Source organism: Neopelma chrysocephalum, unplaced genomic scaffold, assembly GCF_003984885.1.
Source record: "Neopelma chrysocephalum unplaced genomic scaffold, ASM398488v2 Primary Assembly neopelma1_61b, whole genome shotgun sequence".
Classification (NCBI taxonomy): Eukaryota; Metazoa; Chordata; class Aves; order Passeriformes; family Pipridae; genus Neopelma; species Neopelma chrysocephalum.
This window is the reverse complement of record NW_020897717.1, coordinates 3,939,338-3,962,216: the sequence shown is the minus strand read 5'-3', so window position 1 is coordinate 3,962,216 and position 22,879 is coordinate 3,939,338. Positions and strand designations below refer to the sequence as shown.

At 41.2% G+C, this 22,879-nt stretch overlaps 1 protein-coding gene across 6 annotated transcripts in view; it reads left to right on the top strand.

The window, feature by feature from the left end:
* TTC7A (tetratricopeptide repeat domain 7A) overlaps positions 1 to 22,879 on the top strand; it is a 174,885-nt gene that overhangs the window by 116,556 nt on the left and 35,450 nt on the right. For all 6 annotated transcript variants that reach the window (XM_027681967.1, XM_027681968.1, XM_027681971.1 and 3 more), the window contains 3 exons: positions 287 to 384; positions 6,850 to 6,984; positions 18,266 to 18,468. In XM_027681967.1, coding sequence (XP_027537768.1) covers positions 287 to 384; positions 6,850 to 6,984; positions 18,266 to 18,468 — 436 coding nt within the window. The remainder of the gene's footprint in view (positions 1 to 286; positions 385 to 6,849; positions 6,985 to 18,265; positions 18,469 to 22,879) is intronic.

Sequence of the window (22,879 nt, the reverse complement as noted above, 5' to 3'; positions counted from 1 at the left end):
CTTCTACCTGCCAACATGTTCCTTGTGGTTTGCAAAGACTTCCAAAGCCAAATAAACTATATACCAGCACATGCCCTGGAGCCCTTGCTGGTCACTGTGTCTCTGAGCTTCCTGTCCATTGGCAGATGTGTGTGTGGGGGGGGAATGTTAATACATTCAAGAAGCTGATTTCATGGAACTGGTAACTTTGATTTTTCAGTTCTAGTGGCAGCTAGACTATTGCCTGCTTTGAGGAGATGTTCTTCACTGAGAGAAAGCCAGGTAACACAGTTTTGTTTCTTTACAGTGGCTCTGAGAAATGCAGTAGTGTGACCGAAACACCGGTGATCAAAAGGCATAACGGACTGCATCTCACTCTCCCAGATGCTCATGATACCGATTCTGGTGAGGAATGCATTTGTGAGAGATGCATGTTTTACTTTGTTTGGCAAGAGCAGCGGGGCTGCGTATGTTCACGTTGGACTGGTGGTCAGGAGGTCCAAATCTGTCTCCATGGCCAGCTCTGCTGCAGAAGCCACTGTGGTTTGCCTGTACCTTGGCTTCCCCATGCATAAAACAGAGATGAGTTTCAGCTTTCTATTACAAAGCTCTCTGAGTCAAGCATGAAAAATATTCGATGGGGGTTCACTACACTTTTATAAGAACTGTCTAATTCAGTCCTTTTTTTCCTCCTCCCCCTTTCCCCCCACCATTTAATCCTTTTTACATGTCCTGGTCAAGCCAGCTGCTATTGTTGGTTTTGGAAAGCTGAATGAAAGTGTCAATTCCTATTAAATGGTGCTTTGCTTTGGGATTTCTGCATAAACCTTGTTATGTTTTATTATATGGTAAATACATATTCACAGTAACAGATACAGTCAGATGGAAATAACTGAGGCATCAAAGCTAATCTTGGCAGAAGGGGAAAGGAAGCTTTCAGAGATTGCTGCCGACTTGTGATTTTTATTATAGGTCTCGTGATATTTGGTGCTTCCTTTGAAACTCTGATTCTCAAAATCAGATGATTATGTGAGAAACTTGACTTTAAACTTGAAGGGTTTTTTAGGAAAGCAAATTTCTATCCTTGTGGATGTAGAAGAAACACTTGCAAAAAAAAAAGTGAACCTCAAACTCAGAAATTGAAAAAGAAAAAAGCTTGATTAAAAAAAAAAACACATAACCAAGTCACATGCTTTGGGGCCAGGGAATTAGGCTTTGTCTGTGTCTTAAATCATGAACACCTGGAATTCATAAAACTGAAATCACATGCTGAGCATATATGGCTGAGATGGATGACAAGTTCATATGTGTTAAGTACATGGCTTTTATTAAATAATGTGTGCTTAATTCCCATTTACATCCACTAATGGTTAAAAAGCATTGCAAGGTTAGGTTTTGAGCATTCAAACATCAAAATATTATTCAGCATGTCTGTTCTCTTGTCTGTAGTGTTAAACCCTTAGGGTCTATATTTATGACATTGTTATCTTACTGATTCTATGCACACATATTTATGTAATTTTTTTTATTCCATTTCTCTTTTCTTACCCTTTGCTGAGATGACTCTTTGTATTTTATATAGACCCTTTTTCTCATTGTTTATATGGCAGTGTTCTAGAGTCTTTGGCTAACTTGAAGAGAACAGACCAAATTCAACACAGATGGATGAAGAGGATACACTAAATAAGTGTCTGCTGTTTGGCATATTAAAAATAAAAAGGAAAAGAGAGTGGATATATCATGAAAACTTCCTGATAATACAAAACCACTTAGGGTAGTTGTCACTTGAAGATAATTCTGAAGATTTGTGAAATATATTGTATCATCTCTGATGCTGGGTGATAAAATGGACTCTCATTTTCAGTGAATATGTGAAAATAGTTTGAAAAACACTGTAGGTAGTTTGCAGAATCCATCAGCCACTAGGGATTACTATGAAAGTAATAAAACCCCGAAATAATATTTGCTACAGTACTTCTGTTATTCATCCAGTTCTCACTCTGCTGCTAAAGCATTGGGTGGTTTGTGGTGTCTAGACTGTGGGGTTGAGCCTGGACTTATCTCTTTGTCTTCAGCTCTAGCTTGGAGCTTAACAGTGTGTAAAAGGTGTTCTGGGTGTGGATCCCATGTGCTTTTGGAGATCCCTTGCCTTGCTTTGTAATTGTTTGTAGAAAGTGTGCCCAGATTTGGGCAGCACCCACTTACAGCATTGTTTGAGATTTTGAGACCAAAATATAACCAGTAGAGCCTGTAATACTTTGATGTGCTGGTGTATCACCCTTCAAAGACCTGACTCCTGCTCACTCCTCTGCTGCAGACCTGCAGCATCTTCTTCAGGGTCACAGCAAAGCTCAGTCATGTTTGGGCTCTTATATAGTGCTCTCCTCAAAAAGCACCTGGGTTGGGGATCTGTTCCAGCCTTCTCTTAGCCCAGTTCTAGCAGCCAGCATGCAACGGAGCAGTTGTAGTTCAGCAGAAAATGCTGCATGCCATGGTGCTGCCTGCCAGGAAGAGCAAATTAATGTACAGTACAAGCTTTAAAACAGCTTTTCATGCACCTGAAGTGATTTGCACTGAATGCAGTTTGGTTTTAGCCAAGAAATTTATTCCTCCTCTGCTTTGAAAATCCATGTTTCCATGCTAACATGGTTGCCCCCCCAGTGGACATAAGGATGGAGCTCCTACTGAAATTACACCACCCACCTTAGTGCAGGGCTGGCACTGGCCGGTTTCAAAAGGGGTCTGTGGCTCCCTGCTCTGCAAGCTTTGGATGCTGCTGTTCTCCATCTGCAGAAGAGAGGCAGCTGAGGCTGCTGTCCTGGGTGGAAGCCTCTTTGAAGACACTAGGGGGTGAGATTGGAGAGTACAGCTCGAGCCCTCTCACCCTTGTGCTTCTCCAGAGCTGTGGCTGTGTCTGGCTGCTTTGAAAGAGGGAGGAGGTCTGATATTTTTGCGTCATTCTGGAACAGACACTGATCTCCATCGTGAAATCCCCTGGGAGCATGCAGCAGTATTGCTGTACTGCACAGGCACTCTTTGATCTCTGAACTCATCACTGAAGGGGGCAGGGGGTTACTGTGGCCGGGTTTGACATTGGCCTCTCCCTCAATTAGACCACAATGAGATTATTTCCTGTGCCAGAACTTTAGGTTTGCTGCTAGAAAGATTAATTCCACTTTATTTTCTTCATCTTCTCTTAACTGAAGCAATGTTTCTAGCTAAATTCACTGATATCAGTCAGCTGCCTTGCCGTTTCATTCTTTTTCTGATTTAGTCTTATCTTATAATGCTCTTGCCTGAAGTGATTTAGGCTAGGGAATTCTGTGTTTCTTATAAGCCTAGTAAATCTACTGAGGTACATTTCTATTTTGCTAGCAGTTTTTTCATAGATGCAAAATATTAAACTTGGTCTTTTCGGTCTTATAACACTGGAACAGTGCTTTTAAATTATTTGGATAGATTTTGTATGGCTTATATGCAGAGCTCATCACGACAAAATCAGTTTTGTTATTTTTATGAGTTATTTCCAAAATGTGTGAAGGGCTTTATTGTAAAATGTGAAGTTTATATTCTGTCTAGTGGAGCTGTTAAATAGAGAAAGAGACTGCACTAAAATAACAAATTGATGTGATGTCTTCTTATGCCAACATTTGCATGTATTTTGAGGCATGACATTACAATTCTGTGAGACAGGTTCTGTGGGGAGGTTTTTTTAGCCTATAAAGATCTACATTTCTTTAGGAAGAATGAGACATTCAGATGCTGCTTTTTTTTTAATGTTGCTTGAAGTTTTTCCATCTCCCCCAGCTACCCTGAGGTCAGAGTCATGTCAGTGCAATACATGCTGACCTCCTCTCTCAGAAGAAGGTGTGTGTTAGGGGGATATTCTTTTGTGGGTCCAGTAGCCATCAGCCCACCTTCAGGGTCACCATATTGCTTGCCTGAGATTCAGAGCTGTGACTGAGCCCCTTTCAGTCCAGAAGGGCCAGGCTGGCTAAAACCTTCTCTTAAAGAGTTTATTTGGTCAGACAGAGGACCAAATTATAACCAGCCCAGTAGAGATGGGCAAGAACAGCAGTGGCAAAAGTGGACGTATGGACCATGATGGACAGAGCCTTTTCGTCTGGAAAAGGCATATCAGAGCATATCTGTGTCTGAGGCCCGGCAGGGATGGGAAGAGATGGGATGGTCTCTGCCTAGTGTGGTTTGCTTTCTCATGTAGGCTGGAAAAGAAGGAAAAGAAAGTAAAGATTAAAGGACTGGAATGCCAAAGGCTGTTAAATACAAAGAGCCTCTGCTGTAAATCTCTGAGTAACTTGTGTTATTATTTTTATGGTTGTGCAGATGCCCACTGCACAGGGCAAGATCAGTCTCAGTGTCAAATTTCCCTCTTAGCAACTACTGGGCTAATGAAAAGGAGAAAAGGAGCAGCTAACTTGTGTTCCTTTGTGTGCAATTAACTCACTGTGATATTCCTGTAAAGCCTGCTTTGTGAGGGAAGGATGCTTTAGTCAATCCTAAGTGGATCTGCTTAGGCAGTGTGTGAACCTCTTCAAAATGCATAAAGGTGCCTTACAGTGACATAGTTTTCTTGGATTGACTTGCAAGGAAAAGAGGATTTCCCTGAGCTCCGGGAGGATGTGAATAAAACACCAGCCCATATGCACACCCCATGCAAAGAGCTCAGCGTCATATATGGGTGCTTGCAAGAAACACAGCTCCAGAAAGCCTCTCTGGAAGAAGGCAGTCTTGGCAGAAAAATATGATTCTGAAAGTTGCTTTCAAAGCATGCTAACATTATCAGGAGTGCTAATATAAGAATCTGGTTAGGCCGACAGCACAATCCCCAAAGCACATATAATTTTTTCCATGTTTGCCAATCTAGAAGGCAAGAAGTCTGCCCTAATTTCAAAGTGCTCCTAATAACATCACTAGCTTGTTCATGTGTCCGTTTTCTTGTCTCTGCACTTCAGAGAAGCTGTCTGTGTTTTTGAATGGCTGGGAGTAAATGGTAGTTTCCCCTGTGTCAAACAGCTGTAGTCTGACTTGAATTTTTGGGAGTTTCGGTGGAATTTCTCCCAGGTGGGGATAGGGATGAGGGAGAAGACTAAGCGGGCAGGGCAGGGGGAGGAATCTCGTGCAGTGGAACAGGCTGAAGATGGATCTGTTAAATAAACTGTTAAATATAATGAATTCTCCCTGCAAAGCTGAGTGGCTTTTACCCTACTGCTGAAGTCGTAATTGCTACATTACTGCACTGTCATCTCTCGGAACATTAGATCAGGAGGAACATTAGTAAAGGAATGTCTTTGAAAATATGTAGGAATTTTAGAAACGCAGCTAGGAAGAGCACATTTGCATTTTCCAAGGGAGCTGTGGGAGAGTCCTGCGCTTGTGGGGCTCTTTTGAAGTTCTCCTGTTTAAAATGAATTACATTAGTTAGCAGTGAGATAATGGGACAAGTATTTCCCGGAGCGATTTTGGGCTTGGGATTGCACTTGTGGTCTCTCCCAAGCCATGACACTCTTGCCGCGGGTTTGATAGAAGCTGCAGCCATGTCCTGCCTCGCAATGCAAAGGTGTCTCGGCACAGGAGCATGGGGCGAAAAAGTGCCTCCTCTCATGCCTGGCAGGAGGCTGGGTCCCTGCTCAGCATCCAGAGTGGCGATGGCCAGGAGACCATGGCTGGGGGACCACACTGCTGTGCCTGCCAGCACCCTGGCCGGGGGTGACGTGTCAGACTGCTGGTCAGGAGGTGTGGTTTGGCAACCCCCTCTTCAGCACACTTCAGCGGGAAAAGCTGCTGTCTCTCTCAGAGAGAGCATTTAATGCATAACCCTGTGACAGGTTTTTTGCTCTTCTGTCCCTTTCCCTGCCCAGAGCCATCTCAGCTTCCCCGAGTACCTGTTTCTAGGCTTTGCTGCTCCCTCAGGGTGGCTGCGGTGAGTGAAAACAGGATTTGAACTCTGTGATCTTGTGGTCTGTGAGGTCAATGTGTAAGGATTGATTCAAGAGTAATGCTAATCAGCACAAGTGTTTCAGTCACAGTAGCTCTCCAGAGAAGAGCTTATCAACCTTAAGTCACATTAAATCTATGTATATTAAAATATTTATTTCTCAAAGCTTTACAAAGTCAACTCTGAAATCTCATTTTGTAACTTCTTATTTTGCTATCATGCTCTTGGTACCCCTGTAAGAGAGCAGTTCACCAGTATAATCCCTGTACTGGAGAACATGGTCTCCGCCCATGCACTCCTTCTGGGAGTAGCTTTTGATGTGATGTTTTGTCCCAGAGATGTGGGTGCCAAATACTTTATTCTTGCGTAAATGTTACAGTGCATACTAAAGGTTAATGTAGTCAAAGCTCTGAACTCTCTGCTCCCTAAGGTTAAATGAAAAACCACATTGCCTCTAAATCAGTAGAACAATATTGATGTCACTTGAAGTGTGTGTGCTGTGTGAATGGGGCTAAACTACTTTGTAATGCTGTACTAAGTTTTTACGTTAGTGGGGCACATTTTGGAATTGTATGGTGACTGTGCTTATAAAATGGATTATTAAAAAGTATTTGTGGGAAATATTTGATGGTAGACTTCTGCTTCCCAAATGAGCAAAATATGCTTGCTTCCTTAATGAATGCTAAGCAGACCTTCATAAAATTACTGTCTGTCTCTTAATTTGCTTATTTGAGCTGCAGCCCTTGGGTAATTTAGTAGGGTTTTTTCAGTAAATTAACCTTTTATAAAACATAGTTCTCCAGTTGGTCATGCTAGAATTCAGTAGAGCTCTTATTATATTGTGTGAAGGATCGGACCTGCTGCCTTATTGAGTCAAAGAAATATCCTTTTTGTTCTTGTTTGTTGGTCCGTAGGGTCACAACGAGCCTCTTCACTTGCTGCATCGAGACTGGAACAGGCCATGTCTGAAATAACTATGCAGAGCAGCACAATGAAGCAGGGACCTATGCAACTGTGGACAACTCTTGAACAAATTTGGCTACAAGCTGGTAAGTCCTGGACCACCTGGGGTTCCTTTTTCCCTCCAGTGGTGAATAAAATGACATAAGTATTAACCAAGTAGTTGAAATCATAAGTTGAAAATCACTTTATTCCAGCAGAAAATCTGCCTGTCTATCCCAGATGGTTTTTGAAATACCACTTATTTGATTTTGACAAAAAAATACTATAGTAGTATGATTTTTCAGCTCACCTCTGTTTTTCCAAAACACACAGAAAACTTCAGTCATCACTACAATATGCTTTTTAAAAAAAGAGGTTAGATGGTTCATTAACAAATGGTAGTTGATAGGCACAATTATTTTCGTTTGTTTTTTCCTACATGCTTCCCTGTAATAAGACTGGGTAAACCATGTATTAAATGTGATTTAGGCTGGGAACTTTCCACTCTTTGCTGTGGCTTAAGTGAAAACTTTTAAAAAGAGTAAGTCCTTCGCTTCACTCACTCCTCGACTCTTTGAATCTCCCAAGGGCTTGTAGGTTGCTTATCAGTTTGAGACACTAGTGCAGAGATGCTACAGTAGAGCACATAAAGGGAAAAGAGAACAGTGAGAAGAGACTCTGCCCAGAGGCGATCTCCAAACTCATAGAAGGGTTTCATGTAGGACATTTGATGAGGAACAGAGCTGCCCAGCACATTCTGCCGTTTGCATTCCGGGGTTTTGGAACTGATAGAAGAAGTTCTGACCCTGCAGTTTTGTTCTTATGAGACGCGGTTTTTCTTCCATAACTGAGCCCGCAGTTGTGAGTCTGAAGTTACCTTTGAGTGCTGTGGTTGCTTATTAGATGTCTCACCATTTGCAATGAAGAAAGAAAAGTAGGGCCTCCTGGAACCTTGCTGATAATTTCTTATTCTTTATGCAGGAGAACCTTTCAAATTCTCCTTTTGCTAACTTATGCAATTGACAGTTCTCAAACAAAACCTGGCAGTCTCACCGTACTTCTCAGCAAAGATTTTTTGTAGCTGTTTTTATGGGCTGTTTCCTACCAACTGAACTTTAGTTCTAGAACAAAATATGTGCCATTGTTTTTATTACAATTTGACTAATGTTGAAGAACAAAAGTCACCTTATGGAATGCATCATACTTTAAGTTAATCACATATGGTCATTTTTGTGACTTGTGTGCATGTAAATTTCAGTCATGTACTGTGGGCTTCAAAATCACCAGCAAGCTTTTGCTTTAGTCAGTTTATACTCCTGATTTAAGGCTGCAGAGAAGGCTGGTGGGGAGCAAAATAAATGGAGGTTATTGTGATGAGAAGTCAGATGTCCGTTGTCCATCACCCTGCAGATAGCTCTAGGCAGTTTACATTTTTTTTTTCCCCGCTGTCTAAAAAGACAAAAAGCAATAAAGACCTAGTGCTTGCTGTGACCTAGCTGTGAATTGCCGTGATTGCTTTTCTGTGTGAATCGAGTGCCATTCTCAAAGGTGTTAATTAATTCATTTAGATAGAATTTATTTTTATAGGCTGTAACTTTTCTGTCCTATCATTTTTTAAATCTTTATTTTGCTTCATGCTTATTTTTAGCTGGACTTGAATCAGGATTGATATTTTCACAACACACACTGTGACTGCTTTGTAATTTCATTACTGAAGTCAGTTATTGTTATGGATGCAGCTTAATGAGCTCTTGGTGAGGTACTGGCCATTCTCTTTGCACAGCAGTGTGGAAGTTGCTGCATTCTGGTATCCTGAGGGACAAAGAGAGATGTAGGTATTTTGGGCTAGTCTTCATTCTCTATGGAGAAGGGCATCGTGCCTGAATAATTAGAGAACTTCTTGGAAGTGGCTTGATCTTACACTGGGCTTAGTGAGTGTAATAGTCCAGGAGGGTATCACTGACCCTCAGTACTAGAATCTTTTCCATCTGGAAGGAGGGGAAAGGAGAATTAAGTATACTTGTAAAAAGGTAATAACTTCCAGAATAGAGATATTTCATAAACAACAAATTAAACAGAAATGTGTGGCAGTTGAGGTAGTCACATGCTTTTGCATTACAGGTTACCCCAAAATTAACAGCTGTGGAAAGCAACAGGCTATTAGTGTAATATTCTGATGGCTGCATACAGAGTCTCTTCATATTCATGGAAGAGCTGCAGCAGTATGCTGTAGATTTTTATCAGGTTTAGCTTGCACTTGTCCTTTTTCAATCCATGACTCATCTTGTGACTCCAGGCAAGTTGCCTAACTTTTTCATACCTCAGTGTCCTATCTCTAAAGGGAAAAAATGTTAGTCTGCCTTTGGGAAATGACTTTAGTGTTGTTGTTTTTGTTGTCATTAACACTTTGACCTTTTTAGCATGACTCACAAATCTTTAGATAAAATTATTACAATTTCCTAGCCTCATACTACAGTAAATTTATAACAAAGCATCCATCCTTTTCAGACACTAACAGCACGCAGCTGGCTGTGTCTCTGTATGAGGATATGGATTTAGAGTGCCAGGTTGCAATCTTGTCTGGGTTCCGTTAGAGCCATTGCAGTTCCCATGCCCCTTCGTATCCCAGGACATGAAAACTAATGGTGGCAACCAACTGATCCAGTAGAGCTTTCTGCACTGATAGAGGAAAGAGGCACACAGAACCAGCTATCCCACAGCTGTGGGAGGTTGTTCTTACAGCCTTCCAGCAGCCAGGACAGGCCACAAAACCAGCACAGGCCACAAAACCAGCACATACACTTGCGAAAGGGAGTGTTGATGGTGGTTATACAGGGGAATCCTTACTGGATCATCCTCCACCTGCAGCTGCAATACAAGTTCCTGCCTTGTACAGAAGCATCCTCAGTCCCTCCAAGCTGGAGAGCCCTTGTTCCCTAATGAGTTTCACAATTAGCTCATGAGAACATGTGCGCTCCTTTAACAGTGGCTGAAGGCAAGGCTGTGAACCCTATGCAAATAATCTCTTCTGTGCTGTGATAAAGATACTTACACTGCACATAAGAGGACAGAGACTTAGTGGTTTTATCTATAACTTTTCTGGGTTTATGACCAGCACAGTTATGTAGGAAAGGTAATAAAGCAGCAGCTTTGGATATGCAGCTGCTAAGTCCAAATGTGCTGCACTGTAACAGATGCTATACCTTGTCTTTCCCTGTAGCAATGCCTAGTGATCTTTGGCAAGATAGTTTTTTGTAGCTTCCTGTAAACACCAAAGAGCTGCTTGATGGATCTGTGATCTCTAGAAAGTCATTTTCTCTTCCATGCATCAAAATAACAGTGAATTCTCACTGTTAATCTTGTGTCCAGCCATCTCTTATAGGACCACCTGGGAGTGCAGTCATGTGCAGCAGGGAACTTAAAACATTACTTTTGTGGCCTTCCATATCTTCCTGTTTTTCCTGCAGGCAGTCACAGTTAGCTTTGGAAGAGTATGAGGTGTGCTGTCCCCAGGGACTAGAGAGGTTGTCTATCCCTGCAGCAGGCATATTAATAGGCATACTCGGTTTTCAAGTGTTCTGCAGCAAAGGTTGTTAACACAGCTTGTCTGGTCCTTTTTAACAATAACCCCCCCTAGTTCTCCTGAAATGTAATGTAATGGCTTCTTAAAAAGAGTCATCTTGGAACACTTTAACATTTATAAGCCTAAACATTATTCTTGGCCCCAAGTCTGAGAAACAGCTCATTTCAGGGAGTACTTAGGAACGGTGCTACAGTGCACATGCTGCAGTGGCGCAGCTCCAGGAGAGGTGGTCTTTATGTAATCAATATGCTAATTTCTCCTCTTTGTTCTACTTTTTGTAACTGAGAGCTTGAACTCAACTTTGAGAAGAGAGAATGAACTTCTGTGGCATTGGTAAAGCTTGTTAACTCCGCCCTCTTGCTGCAGGAAGAGCTGCAAGGGGAATCCTAGAGATTACTGGTGCTAATACTTTTTTTAATCCTGCCAGTACTCCTCCTTTTTGTTTAGAAAATAGAGTCATGCTGTTTGGCTAAGGAAAATATACTTGAAATCGTTCAAATTTATGACCAACATTTACCTTCATTCGACGTTTTTATAAGATCACTTTTGACCCAGAGAGCAAAGCATGTCAGTATTGAAAAGAAATAGTGTTAATAGTTCAAAGCTCTTTGGGTAACTGGAGTGATTCCTTATCTGAAGTATATGTGGTTATATTTCCAGGCAGTAATAACCATATGCTCTATTTACACAGAGCATTTTAGAATGCTGCAAGTCAGTTTTAATAAAAGTTCTGATATTCCAGCTTCCGTTACTATATTATTTTGAGCTTTACTTTTAACTACGATGTCCACTTTGTTTGTCTTTACTAGTACTTTATATCTGACAATTTAGCTTCTTGACTAACCCAATACTTTACCAAATATGGCCACTCACAGCAAAGTAGGTCTGGTAATTTGATATAAGTTTGGCTAAATGCCTGCTAAGCTCAGCCTGCAAACCTCACCAGGTAGACCCTAAGGCTAATTTAAAGGAGCATTTAGAGAAAAATAATGGGGGCCTGGAGTGGGCTACCTGCTGTCTCAGTAACGTGCTAAAGTTTACCCTAGGAAAAAAAAGATTATAACGAACATGCCACAAACAAGAAATGCTAAGAGAGGCAGTGCAGCACAGAACAGTGAGCTAATGGAAAAACATCTGCTCCCCCGAGCTATGTACAGCAGGAACTTTCTTTTTTCCCCTTCACAAAACACTTGTGATTTATTTATTTTATTCGATATGGGCCAGTTCCTGGGAAAAAGCTGTGGTAGAGGAGATGGGCTTTGTTCCACGAGAACGAGTCATTGGGGCCAGTGGGCTGGAATCTCCTACCCCAGCTGGCCAACAGCCGCAGAGTTGGCATGCTGGCAGAAGCCAAGGGTGCAGCCAGGCCCTCCCCTGTGCCCCTCAGCTCACCCAGCACAGCTTGTGTTTGCACAGCTTGGGCACAGGCACTTAAACATTCTTCCTTCTCAAAGCTTTCTGTGATCCTAAGCCCCCACAAGTTATTAACTCTGATATTAAAGGTGTTTATCAGGTTTGAGAGACATCTTTATTGACATTGCTAGAGTAGCTGGATCAGATACTGTCCTGTGATGCAGCACTGGTTGTTGAAGCAATTCTAATATTTTTCTTTTTTTTTTTTTTAAGTGCTTTCAAATTTAGAATTTTGGATGTAGAACTTCCCCATCCACACTTGAGTTCTTGAGCTCCATAAACGCTGTTAATTTTTGTGTCTCTTTACAGTGACACAAAGCACTATGAAAAGCTGGAGCCGGGTGAGTGGGAGCAGGAGGGAGTCTTTTATTAGACACGTGTTACTGAGGAAAATAAAGGTGTGGCTCCTCTGCAGTATTTATGTAGTAGGATGGATTAGGAAAGCTTCACACTGGAGATAGAAATGGTAAAGTGAGCTGGTTTGGTCCCCTTTGAAATGCTATTAGTGAAGTTAAGAAGCCAGCAGTTGTTCTGCTGAGCCTCCTGGTTTAGCAAGCTGTGTTCTAGGCTTTTCTGGTGGAGGCTAAAGGTCACCAAGTTCCCCATTTCTCTTCATCTGAACATCCTCAAGGGGGGATACTAGGTTTTGACCTACACTCTCCAGGTTGGTTTATTTTACTTTCTATCAACAATGAATTTAAAAAGTTAAAAGGATTCTCATAGCCTTATATCAGCACAGGGCATTTTGGATTGCCTCCTCCATTCATGAGGCTTCTGGATGTTTCTCATTGCTGGGGTGGGACATGAAACTTTGTGGACTGATAATGCTTTGGCATGGACAAGCTTCAAAGACCACATACTATTTCTTTAAATTTGGGACGCAAACATTCATGTGTGTCTTGAACACTTGCTCGTGAAGGAAACAGGCAGCAGCTACCAATGCTTTTTATTAAGCATTCTGTGGATCCTTTGCCATGAGATGGAGAGGAACTTGTTGCACTGCCAGTGGTACCCAGAGAGTGAGTGAGGGTACCAAATACTAGCATTTCCTCAGCTGCTCAGTAAGTTGGGACAAATGATGACGTGTACTCAGTCATGAAGAAGGAGGCAGGACATCTGTTCATAGGGATCCTAATAGGAATTTATACTTGACTGGGCTGAAATATGAAGGCTTAGAAGTCCTTTCTTTGACAATAACCAGCAATGCATATTTTGAGAGAGGGTGCAAGAGAGCCCAAAAAGTGCTCTTCCAACAGAAGCATTTTGATGTCATTCTTATCAATGGTGGCCTAATTACCAGGAAGATGGTGACTTTCTTCTCCCTGCTGAGAAAGAGTGCACCAGTGAACCGGGCCCCATTTCACATAAAAGAACCAACTACCTTGTAATATTTCAAGTCACGTTTTGACTGTGCCATTTAGTACTGAAGGTAGCTTGTGGCAGTTCTGTGCTGCTTCCAAAAATTTTCACTCTCATGCTGCATTTGTAAATAAAGAAGCTTGGACATTTCAGGCCCTGTGAGACCCAAAGCTTGGGACTTTAAAGCGAGTCCCCAGACTTCAGTTACCAGTTTGCATGCAAAGAGAGCCCTTGAGGATGTAAATCTATTGCCTCATTCAAAAGAGCAAGTGGCTGAGCTCAGGTGGGTGGGAACACGTGGCAGGTTTTGTACTTCATTTCTGTATCAAACATTTACATCAAATGAAATTATTGCAGTCAGGATACAGCTTGAGGAATCTTCTGTCTAAGCTGCCACAAATTGTCAAGCTACTGTATGCAGGGTGGTGTCATAGCATGAAACAATGACTAAACCTCACCTGTCAGAAAGGAAAGGCAGGGCGGGAACCCTTTGTCATGGTAATTTTCTGTAGTCACTGCTGAAGGCAGAGCTTCTCTGCGAGGAGTGGGTCTTTCCAACTGGCTAAGGGCTCCTACAGTAAAGCTCCTGAAGGCAGATGATGTAGATCAGAATTCACCTTCCTACACATCCTCACAGATGCTCTCACCTTCTTAAGTATGAAGGGCTACTCCCCACTGTACCATCCTGCTGAGCATTTGGCTGTGTTACCCTGGCCGTGTCACTATGCAGTAACATTTTTGGGGAGAGTAGGGTGCTGTAAATCTGGCAGGCACACACAACCAAGGGATGTGAAGCAGTCTTCTTTGTGGGAGTTAAGTGCAGCATCTTGGATAACACCAAATGTGATTCACAAGGAATGAAATTTTAACTCTTGGGTTGTTCACAGTGCAGAAAAACATTTCAAATCTGTTTGATTTTTTTTTAGGCTAGAATTACAGTTGTTGCTGCAGTGACAAGCACTGTCACTGTTGACACTGCTTTGAAACACTTAGGAAATGGGAAATAGAGTCAGTGTTCAAGGTGATGTTAAGCAGCTCTGTTTCTCACACCAGCACTGTGATGCAGACATGACTAAATTACACTGTTGTTGTGCCTCTGATGGACTACCTAACAGAACTCTGCAAATAATTTATCTTGGAGACAAAATAAGGGGGCTGACTGTAGGAGACCCAGCCTTGTCAGTGTTCTGGAAATTGCTCTTGGTCTGTGTGTTTGTTACTGCTCTTTGCAGAGCAACTAGATGATACACTTCTGACAATTTTCACTTGATTGAGGATCTTCACTATAGACAAGCTTCTAGCAGAAATGGCTGGAAGAACTAGGAGCTCGTGTTAGGAGCTAACAATAATCTGAGTGGAGATGTGTGCCGTTCTCAGGGACTGGACCCAGCATTAAAACTGGTGTAGCAGTCTAGTTGCAAGTCAAGACAAAGGAGGCCGCAGCCATGAGAGGAGACAACAGTTGTTTGGAAGAACAGCAAAGTAGGCTGGACAGTACTAAAAGAGAGCACAGATGGGAAGCATAAAAGTGGATTTGAGAAAGGAATGAATCTAGGCTGGATCTTGAAGTTAGGTGGATAGTTGCTTATGGTCTCAGTGCAGGCGCAGGCTTCAATTACTGAATGAAAGGAGATAGTACATGATTCAAACTGTCTTTGCCCAGCCATGCAGTGCATTGTCTCCGTCCATACCTCTAGGTAGAAGTGCTGAAATATTTCCTAATGTCATTCACACTCAGAGTTTCTAGCATTACTCCAGAGAGGCTATAGAGGAGTGGTACTTCCAGGATCATCATCTCTCTGCTCAGTAGTGTTCAGAGAGCTTTTGTTGGTACTTAGTTAAAAACAGGATGTAGATTTGTTTTAATTTTTATGAAGATGGTGTTAAGTGAGAGAGGGCAAGGAAGCTTGGCTTTAGATTCAAAGCTTTGAAGAATGTCAGTACCAAGAACAATGTAGTCTAGCAATTAGAGGTTCATAAATGGTTTCCCTGAAGCATTGACCCTTTCACAGGATAAGAATTATAGATCTTTGGTAGCTGTGTCAGCCTAAGAAGATATCCTCTGCTTTGGAGTGGAACTGGGTGCCATGTCTCTATAATAGAACTTCCTCACAAGGGCTGCTAATTTTGTTAGGTGTTTATTTACTGCATAATTAGGTTATATAAGGAGGTAGGCTGATTAATCCAGTGGTCAGGAAGCTGCTAACCCAGGTAGCACAAAACCAGGTGTTTCAGTACTTTCAGTACCACTGAGGGTATTACCATGAAAAATGTAATAGGTACTGTTTTTTGGGTTTGATTTCTGCCTCTAGCTATGTTTTTATTCCATGTTACATAAGTGTATCTTGTTAATCTGTAAATAAAATGAGTGTGTAATAGAAGTGAAAAATGAGTTTGCAGAAAACACGTTTTAATGAAGGCTTAAACGATGTCCTTTAATGTCTATTTTTAGCTTGGTAGCTAAAAATTTTAGCACTCCTTTCCTTTCATAACCAAAAGGCACCCCTCTCATTCTTTTTTATGCAAATTAGACCTCCTACACCATTAAATCATTTTTATTGACTATTGAGCCTGCAAAGAAATGGTCTGAACTTTAATATGCTACATTACCATACCATAAAATACAATTTGTAGATCTTATTTAGATTCTGTGTTGCTGCACTTCCTCTAAATAATTGTTATTACTGAGGAAGATTTACAGGCACCATCGAAAGAATAAGTACTCTCCATTTTGTATGCATTGAAACACTGGCTGTGCGTGATTTCACATCTAAACCCCTTTGCTCCCAGTTCTTTTCTGAAATGAAACAAGTCACATGATGCTGTTAGTTACTAATAGAGTTTTTAATATGGCAGTATCCAGAACTTCTGCTGACTTCAAACAGTGCCAGGATTTCACCCCTTCTTTTGTGCTGTTAAGTTTGTGCTAACTTTGCAAATGAAGTGTTCATCTTCAGGCAGTGATCGCCTCTTTGCACATCCCCATCCTCTTTAATGCCACATGCACAGCGTCAGCTGCTATGCAGCACTTGGCAGGAAAATGCTCTGTTCCTTGGAAGTGCAAGGAAAATACTGTCCTCCCACAAATTTTTGCATAAGGCTGTTCAAATACTCAGCTTGACAAGGTACATGGCCTTGCTTTCTGTTATTATAGATAGCTGCAGCCTCTTGGAGCCAAGGGAAGGGATGCATGCAGAGATTTTATGATTAACCAGAGAGAAATGTATATGAGTTATTCTGAAAGAGTATAACTCTTATGAAGGAACTAATATTATGCTCATGTTGACAGCCTTGGAGAATGACATTTATCTATAGCACAACCTAGGGATGGCCAAGGAATATTCGAGCAATGTCTCACCCTTCTTCTAGGAGGACCACCTCAGAAGTGGAAGGGTGTTCAGCAGTCACTTCAGTACAGAATCGTTTTTAGTGTGTCAATAGAAATGCTGTCTGTGGTCCCAGTCTCATGTCAGATAGGCAAAGAGGAGCCCTTCCATGGTCAGGCAGGACTGCCTTTGAGATGCTTTCCTGCTCACCTCTTGCCAGTAAGCTTGATGTCATCATGCCAAGTCCCCACAGTCTTCTGGGTCTCCCAGTGTTTTGAAACTGGCAGAGTTTCAAATCTATTTAAGAAAAATTGTCACACTAATTTCCCTTCTCACAGAGACTTCCTGAGAATATTTACTGCCTTTAAAAGTCAGGGCGTTTAAGGTTGTGTCTAATTTCAGAATCATTTTTTCTAAATCTGGAGCCTGAATTAGTAATTTTGAATTGGACTCTTGAACTGTCAATACTTACTGCATTACCACATCAGTTAAAAAAAAAAAAAAGAGACCACTGATTTTTTGCAGTGAGAACACATAGAACACAAACAGGTTATGGACCAAAGAGCAATGCCTGCTGCATGAAGAGAGAGAATTATTTTATATACGTACATGCATACAGGTTTGTGTGTGTGTATATATATGTGTGTGTGTATATATATCTATATATATATATCTGTCTAAAAACACAGTTTCCCTTATCAGTTATGTATAGCAGTGAAAACTGAGTATCACTTCTGACCTTTTGAAAGAATTTAATATCTAATAAATCTAGAATTAGACTATTTCACTGGAAAGAGACCTAAAACCATCATCCATTCAGTCCAACACAACAATCATCTAGTCAGACAATCATCTAGTCCAAATCCTGAGAAATGTTAAAGTTCAACCATGAGATATGTTACGAAATTTATGTTGATCATGAGAAATTATTTCATTAACAAGTTGACATTCAAGCACATGAGTATGCCTGTTTTTTTCCTAAGAAAACCACTAAGACAGTTGCTGATAGATCAAGAAAGTAAATGAGTGGTCTCTTCCAAGAGCTGTATTTCGTTTTTCTGTAATGTATGAGGAAGTAAATGGGTGAATACACAATATAAATAGGTCTATATTATAAAAGCCTTTTGATTTTGACAGTCTCTGAAAAGTTAAGAGACAGCTATCTCATGAACTTGACAAATAAGCAGAGAGAAACACTTTTACCATATTTTTAAATGTGAAAATGCTCTTTTTAAGGTAAGTTATCTAATGTCCAGCTCAGATGTATTGTATTACTCTGACATGTTTGAAGTTCTCAGTTGACAGTGATATCTTATTCTGTTCTTCCCCCCCCCGATTATTTGGAAATACATATGATGACGCCAAGTAGCTAGCAGCCTTGCTTCCTTAGGGCTTAGTTCAGCACTGTTTACATTCTCAATGGACAAATCCTTAAGGCTGTCCTCTGTCAGGACACCACTTAAAGATGTCCATGAACATCTGTATAGAGCCCTTTGCATTAGGAAAAGATCCATTCAGTGAATCCTGTCATAATAGTAAGCACTAACCATAGTAGTAAGCATTGTGCCAGATCATGGCCTCATGTTTTAATATGCTTAAGGTAGATGATTTATAATTAATACAAAGAAAAAGTCTCTGTTAGATTTCCTTTAATGGTAGGGTGTTTTTTACTTTATTTTTATGGTTTGGTGTTTTGGTTTTTTTTAGCCGAACTCTTCATGGACCAGCAGCATCTCAAAGAAGCAGGCTTTTGTATCCAGGAGGCAGCTAGTCTTTTCCCCACATCTCATGCTGTACTGTACATGCGTGGGAGGTTTGCAGAGATGAAAGGCAATTTGGAGGAGGCTAAGCAATTGTATGATGAAGCGCTCACAGTGAATCCAGCTGGAGTGGAAATTATGAACAACCTGGTGAGTTTGCAGGGGCTCAGCTCCATTATAGTATTTATGTTCCTGATTAACTGTAATAGGAGGGGAGAGGGCACATGCTTGCTCTGGATGCCATTGTCTTCCTAATCCTGAGAACAAGTGACTGTTCCAAGAATAAATTGGGTATCTTGGACCTCTATTTTAAGACTGGATTGAATGTTTTTAACTAATTAGCACTTGTGTTAAAAGTAAATATTTTAATTGACAAAGGCTGATAGTTTTGGAAGTCAATTCACTGCTTTGTCTTCGCTGCTTTTTCTACTAACTGTTATGCATTTTAAATTAGCAGTACACTGATGTTCAAAAGATCTGAACTAAATAACTCTAGAATATGGAGATATATATATATACATATATATACATATATATATGTATATGTGGGTTTTGAAAACCTTGGGCTGGTGTCTTGTGTCTGCTCAAATCAAGATAAACTATGAGTTTACAACAAAATTAATCTGTTGCTCCCTCAAGCTGCATCTTAGTTCAACCTTGCGTAGGGGCAGTGACTCCACATTTGTGGGTTTTTTTTGGTAACACTCCTACCCAGCAAGTTTTTCTTTTTTCTGCAGCACCAAGCTCAGAACAAACTGTTTTCCAGACACAGGGCCTAGAGCTTAATAACAATAGTAGTAATACAGGGAGCTTTGTGGAAGACCAAAACCCACTTCTCTTGTGAAATCAGAACAGTAAATCAAATTTCATCAATGATTTGTCTTTTTAACTGTAGCCCTTACTAGGTCTCTCTGGGATTTTAGAAGTCTGTCTTGACTAATTTATTTTTACAGGAATTCTATATCCATGTGACTGCTTAGTGTCTTTGTTAGCAGATTTGTATTTCCTGGCATAAATTTGGTTCTGATGGGGTTTGCTGGTATCTCCAAAAGTGAAGGGGTATTAGTGCACAAGAGGACAAATGTGAAGTTATAATTGAGAGAAAATAGTAGAACTTACAGGCAAGGGATGAGATATTTGGTAATAATGAATGTTTAGTACAAAAATAACAAATGAATAGCTGGTGCATATGTCAGGAGACATATGCTATACACATTTCAAGCTTAAATGGGGTAATAATATTACTTTGATGTTCTAATATAGCCTTTACAAATTCAGTCATTAAAAACCTAGCTAGATGGAATTATATTCTTTGCTCAGTGTCATGATTTCAGATAAGTCACCGATACCAGAACAGCCATCAAGTTAAATTCCAACATGGTACTAACAGCTTTAATTTTTGTCTTATTTTGTGGACACAACCACATTCTGTGTCTTCCTATTTCAGTTGCTTGAAATTTTCTGAAACTATAGTAATTTGGAATAAAAATTTCTGAGATGCAAATCTGCTCTGGCCCAGTTGACTTCAGAAAATGTCATAACTGTTACTGTAAATGAGGCTACAGAAAAGACTTTAAAGGCTTCTGTGACATCTTCTTTACTGTGCCTTAGTGTCTCCAGGTTTTGCAAGGAATGGGTAACATATTAATGCGCTTTTCACCATCCCTAAGAAAATCCTTTCCAGGTTATCCAAGTTGTAACCTTTAAAAAACACATCTTGTATGTGCTTAGTAGATACGTATTTCTGAAAGCTCTAAAGAGTCTGTGAATGCTCCTTCACCTCAAACTCCAGTAATTTTCAACAAGGGCAAGAGGGATGACTCTGGTAACTACAGGCCTGCCAGTCTCACTTCAGTGACTGGTAAAATTATAGAGATTATTCTGGGAGTTACTGAAAAACACCTGAAAGACAGTGCTGTCATTGGTCACAGCCAGGGTGGATTTGTGAAGGCACATGCCCTGGGGCCACCCTGGGTGTACGTACAGGGTGGGGGATGAGAGGCTGGAAAGCCCCTTCATAGAAAGGGACCTGGGAGTCCTGGCTGAGGGCAGGTTGAACATGAGTCAGCAGTGCCCTGGCAGCCAGGAGGGGCAACCGTGTCCTGGGGGGCATCAGGCAAAGCATCGCCAGCCGGTCAAGGAAGGGGATTGTCCCACTCTGCTCTGCACTGGGGTGGCCTCACCTTGAATTTTATGTGCAGTTTTGGGCACCACAGTATAGGAAGGTCCAGAGGAGGGCCATGAAGATGTTGAAGAATCTAGAGGAGAAGCCCTACCAGGAGCAGTTGAGGTCACTTGGCTTGTTCAGCTTAGAAGAGACTGAGGGGAGACCTCATAGCTGTCTACAGCTTCCTCATGAGGGGATGCAGAGGTAGGCACCAGGTCACCTCTGGTGACCAGTGTTATGATGTGAGGAAATGTCCTGAAGCTGTGTCAGGGGAGGCTTAAGTTGGATATTAGGAGAAGGTTTTTCACCCAGAGGATGGTTGAGCACTGGAACAGGCTCCCCGTGGAAGTGGTCACAGCACCAAGCCTGCCAGAGTTCTGGAAGTGTTTGGACAATGCTCTCAGGCACATGGTGTGATTCTTGGGGCTATCTTGTGCAGTTTTGGACCTGGAGATGGACTTTGATGATCCTTGTGGGTCCCTTCCAATTCAGAGTATTCTATGATCATGTCTTAGTCAAGGGATGGAAGTAAAATTTAGGAGAGTTGAAAAAGACAATGAGATGGGAAATTTGAGGGCAGAGACTCAGTCTGTAAGCAAGTGGGGAGGAGGAAAGATAAACTCAATAACAAAGTGAGAGAAATAAGGACAGACAGAAAATAGGGTAAGATAGGTAACACTGGATAAGACTGGATAGATAAGAAGACACATGGGTTGAGAGGTAGGCTTGTTGAAAGGGCAAATTAAAGGGGTCAATCTTATGAGAGTGGCAAAGGAGCAGGAACCTGTACTTCCTTTCCATATCCTTCAATCTCCTTAAGATTCTAATTCTTCCCATCCTGGTACCAGCAAATATCAGTGAAAATTACTTGCTTAAGCATGTGCCTCATCTCCTTTATCTTGGCCATGCTGGCAGCCTGTGGTTTACACCTGTTAGCTAAGATAGCAAAGGTCTGGTCTATCCCTGCTGATATGAATCATGGCAGTAGTTATATGATGCCACATAATGGCACTCCTTTGTATATTTTTCCAAAAGCTAGGAAATTGCACATAACAAGTTAGAAACATCTGATGAGCACTATAGAAAAGCCTGTAAAGAAATTAATCATTCTGCCTTCAGAATAGAGCTGGAATAATGTGCAGTAAACAAGGCTTTTAGGGCTATGCATCAAATGAAAAGGGCAAAAATAAAATATTGAATGGCTGCTAGCTAAGTGATTTTGTCCTGTGTACTGAATGAGACAGTGTCCCCATGGAGAACTTAAGACTGGGTTTATGCAGTTGAGGATGTAATGTAACAAGTGGTAAATTCTGAATCTCCTCAAGGCCATCAGAAGAAAACTGAATGCCTTTCTGAAATGTATGAATTAGCCAAGTACTAGCTGTACTTTTATTAAAAATACAAGTTTTTGAGCACAGTATGTTCAGTCCCCTACCAGAGGGAAATATATGTCTTGGCTTATGCAAGAGACCAAAACAGATTATCACCTAGTTCCAAGGGGTTCAGAATTATGGAAGACACATACACAGGCAGCGGGAATTAAACTCACACATGTTTTTTCAGTGCTGGGCCTCCCAAATTGAGTACATTGTTTTCCCACTATAGTAATACTGTTGTGGATATGTAATAATTTAGAGAAAGATGGTCTGGTTATGAGAATTACTATTTGACTTGGTGCCATCCAACTGACCTAGTCCACTTTAAGGAAAGACTCTGCTGCAGACAGTGCCGATCCTCCCTGGTGTATCAGCATCAATTAGCAAAGTAGTCATGTCTCTTCCCCTGGGCTCTCAGAAGTGGGTTGTCAAAGCTATATTTGGAAAGTTCCAACCTGAAGAGTGTTGCTGGCTTTAAATGAAGGGCACAGATCTAGCAATGAATGAGTCCACCGGGTGTCAGTAACTTCACCTTTACACAGAATACAGTTACCACCATAATACACACAAGCTTTCTCTGCTTAGCTGAAAATGGCTGTGTTTTACTGTGACTGTAGGGTGTTTACAATAGCTGTCAAATCAGTGTGCTTTCCTTATAAAGCTCAGTGCTGCGTGGAAGAGCAGTGCTGTTCAGCAGGAGTGCCGTGCTGAGCACATCCGATGAGGTGGGTAGCGTGCTCTGCTTCATCACATGGGCCTTTGGCACTTGGTGTCAATACTGTGGTTAGGAAACCACAGGCACTTTGAAAATACCACATAGTTGTGCTGCTTCTTATAACACTTGCAGTTTCTGAGTGATGTCACAGGATCCTTAAGCCTGTATTAGGAATCCACCATTGGCATTTACAAAGTAAATACTACTGGCTAATACCTAATTTAAGGAAGCATATTTGTTGAGGAGTTCTGTTTTCACTTGAAAAAAACATACACAGTCAGTTTTTGAGGCTATTTGGAGCAT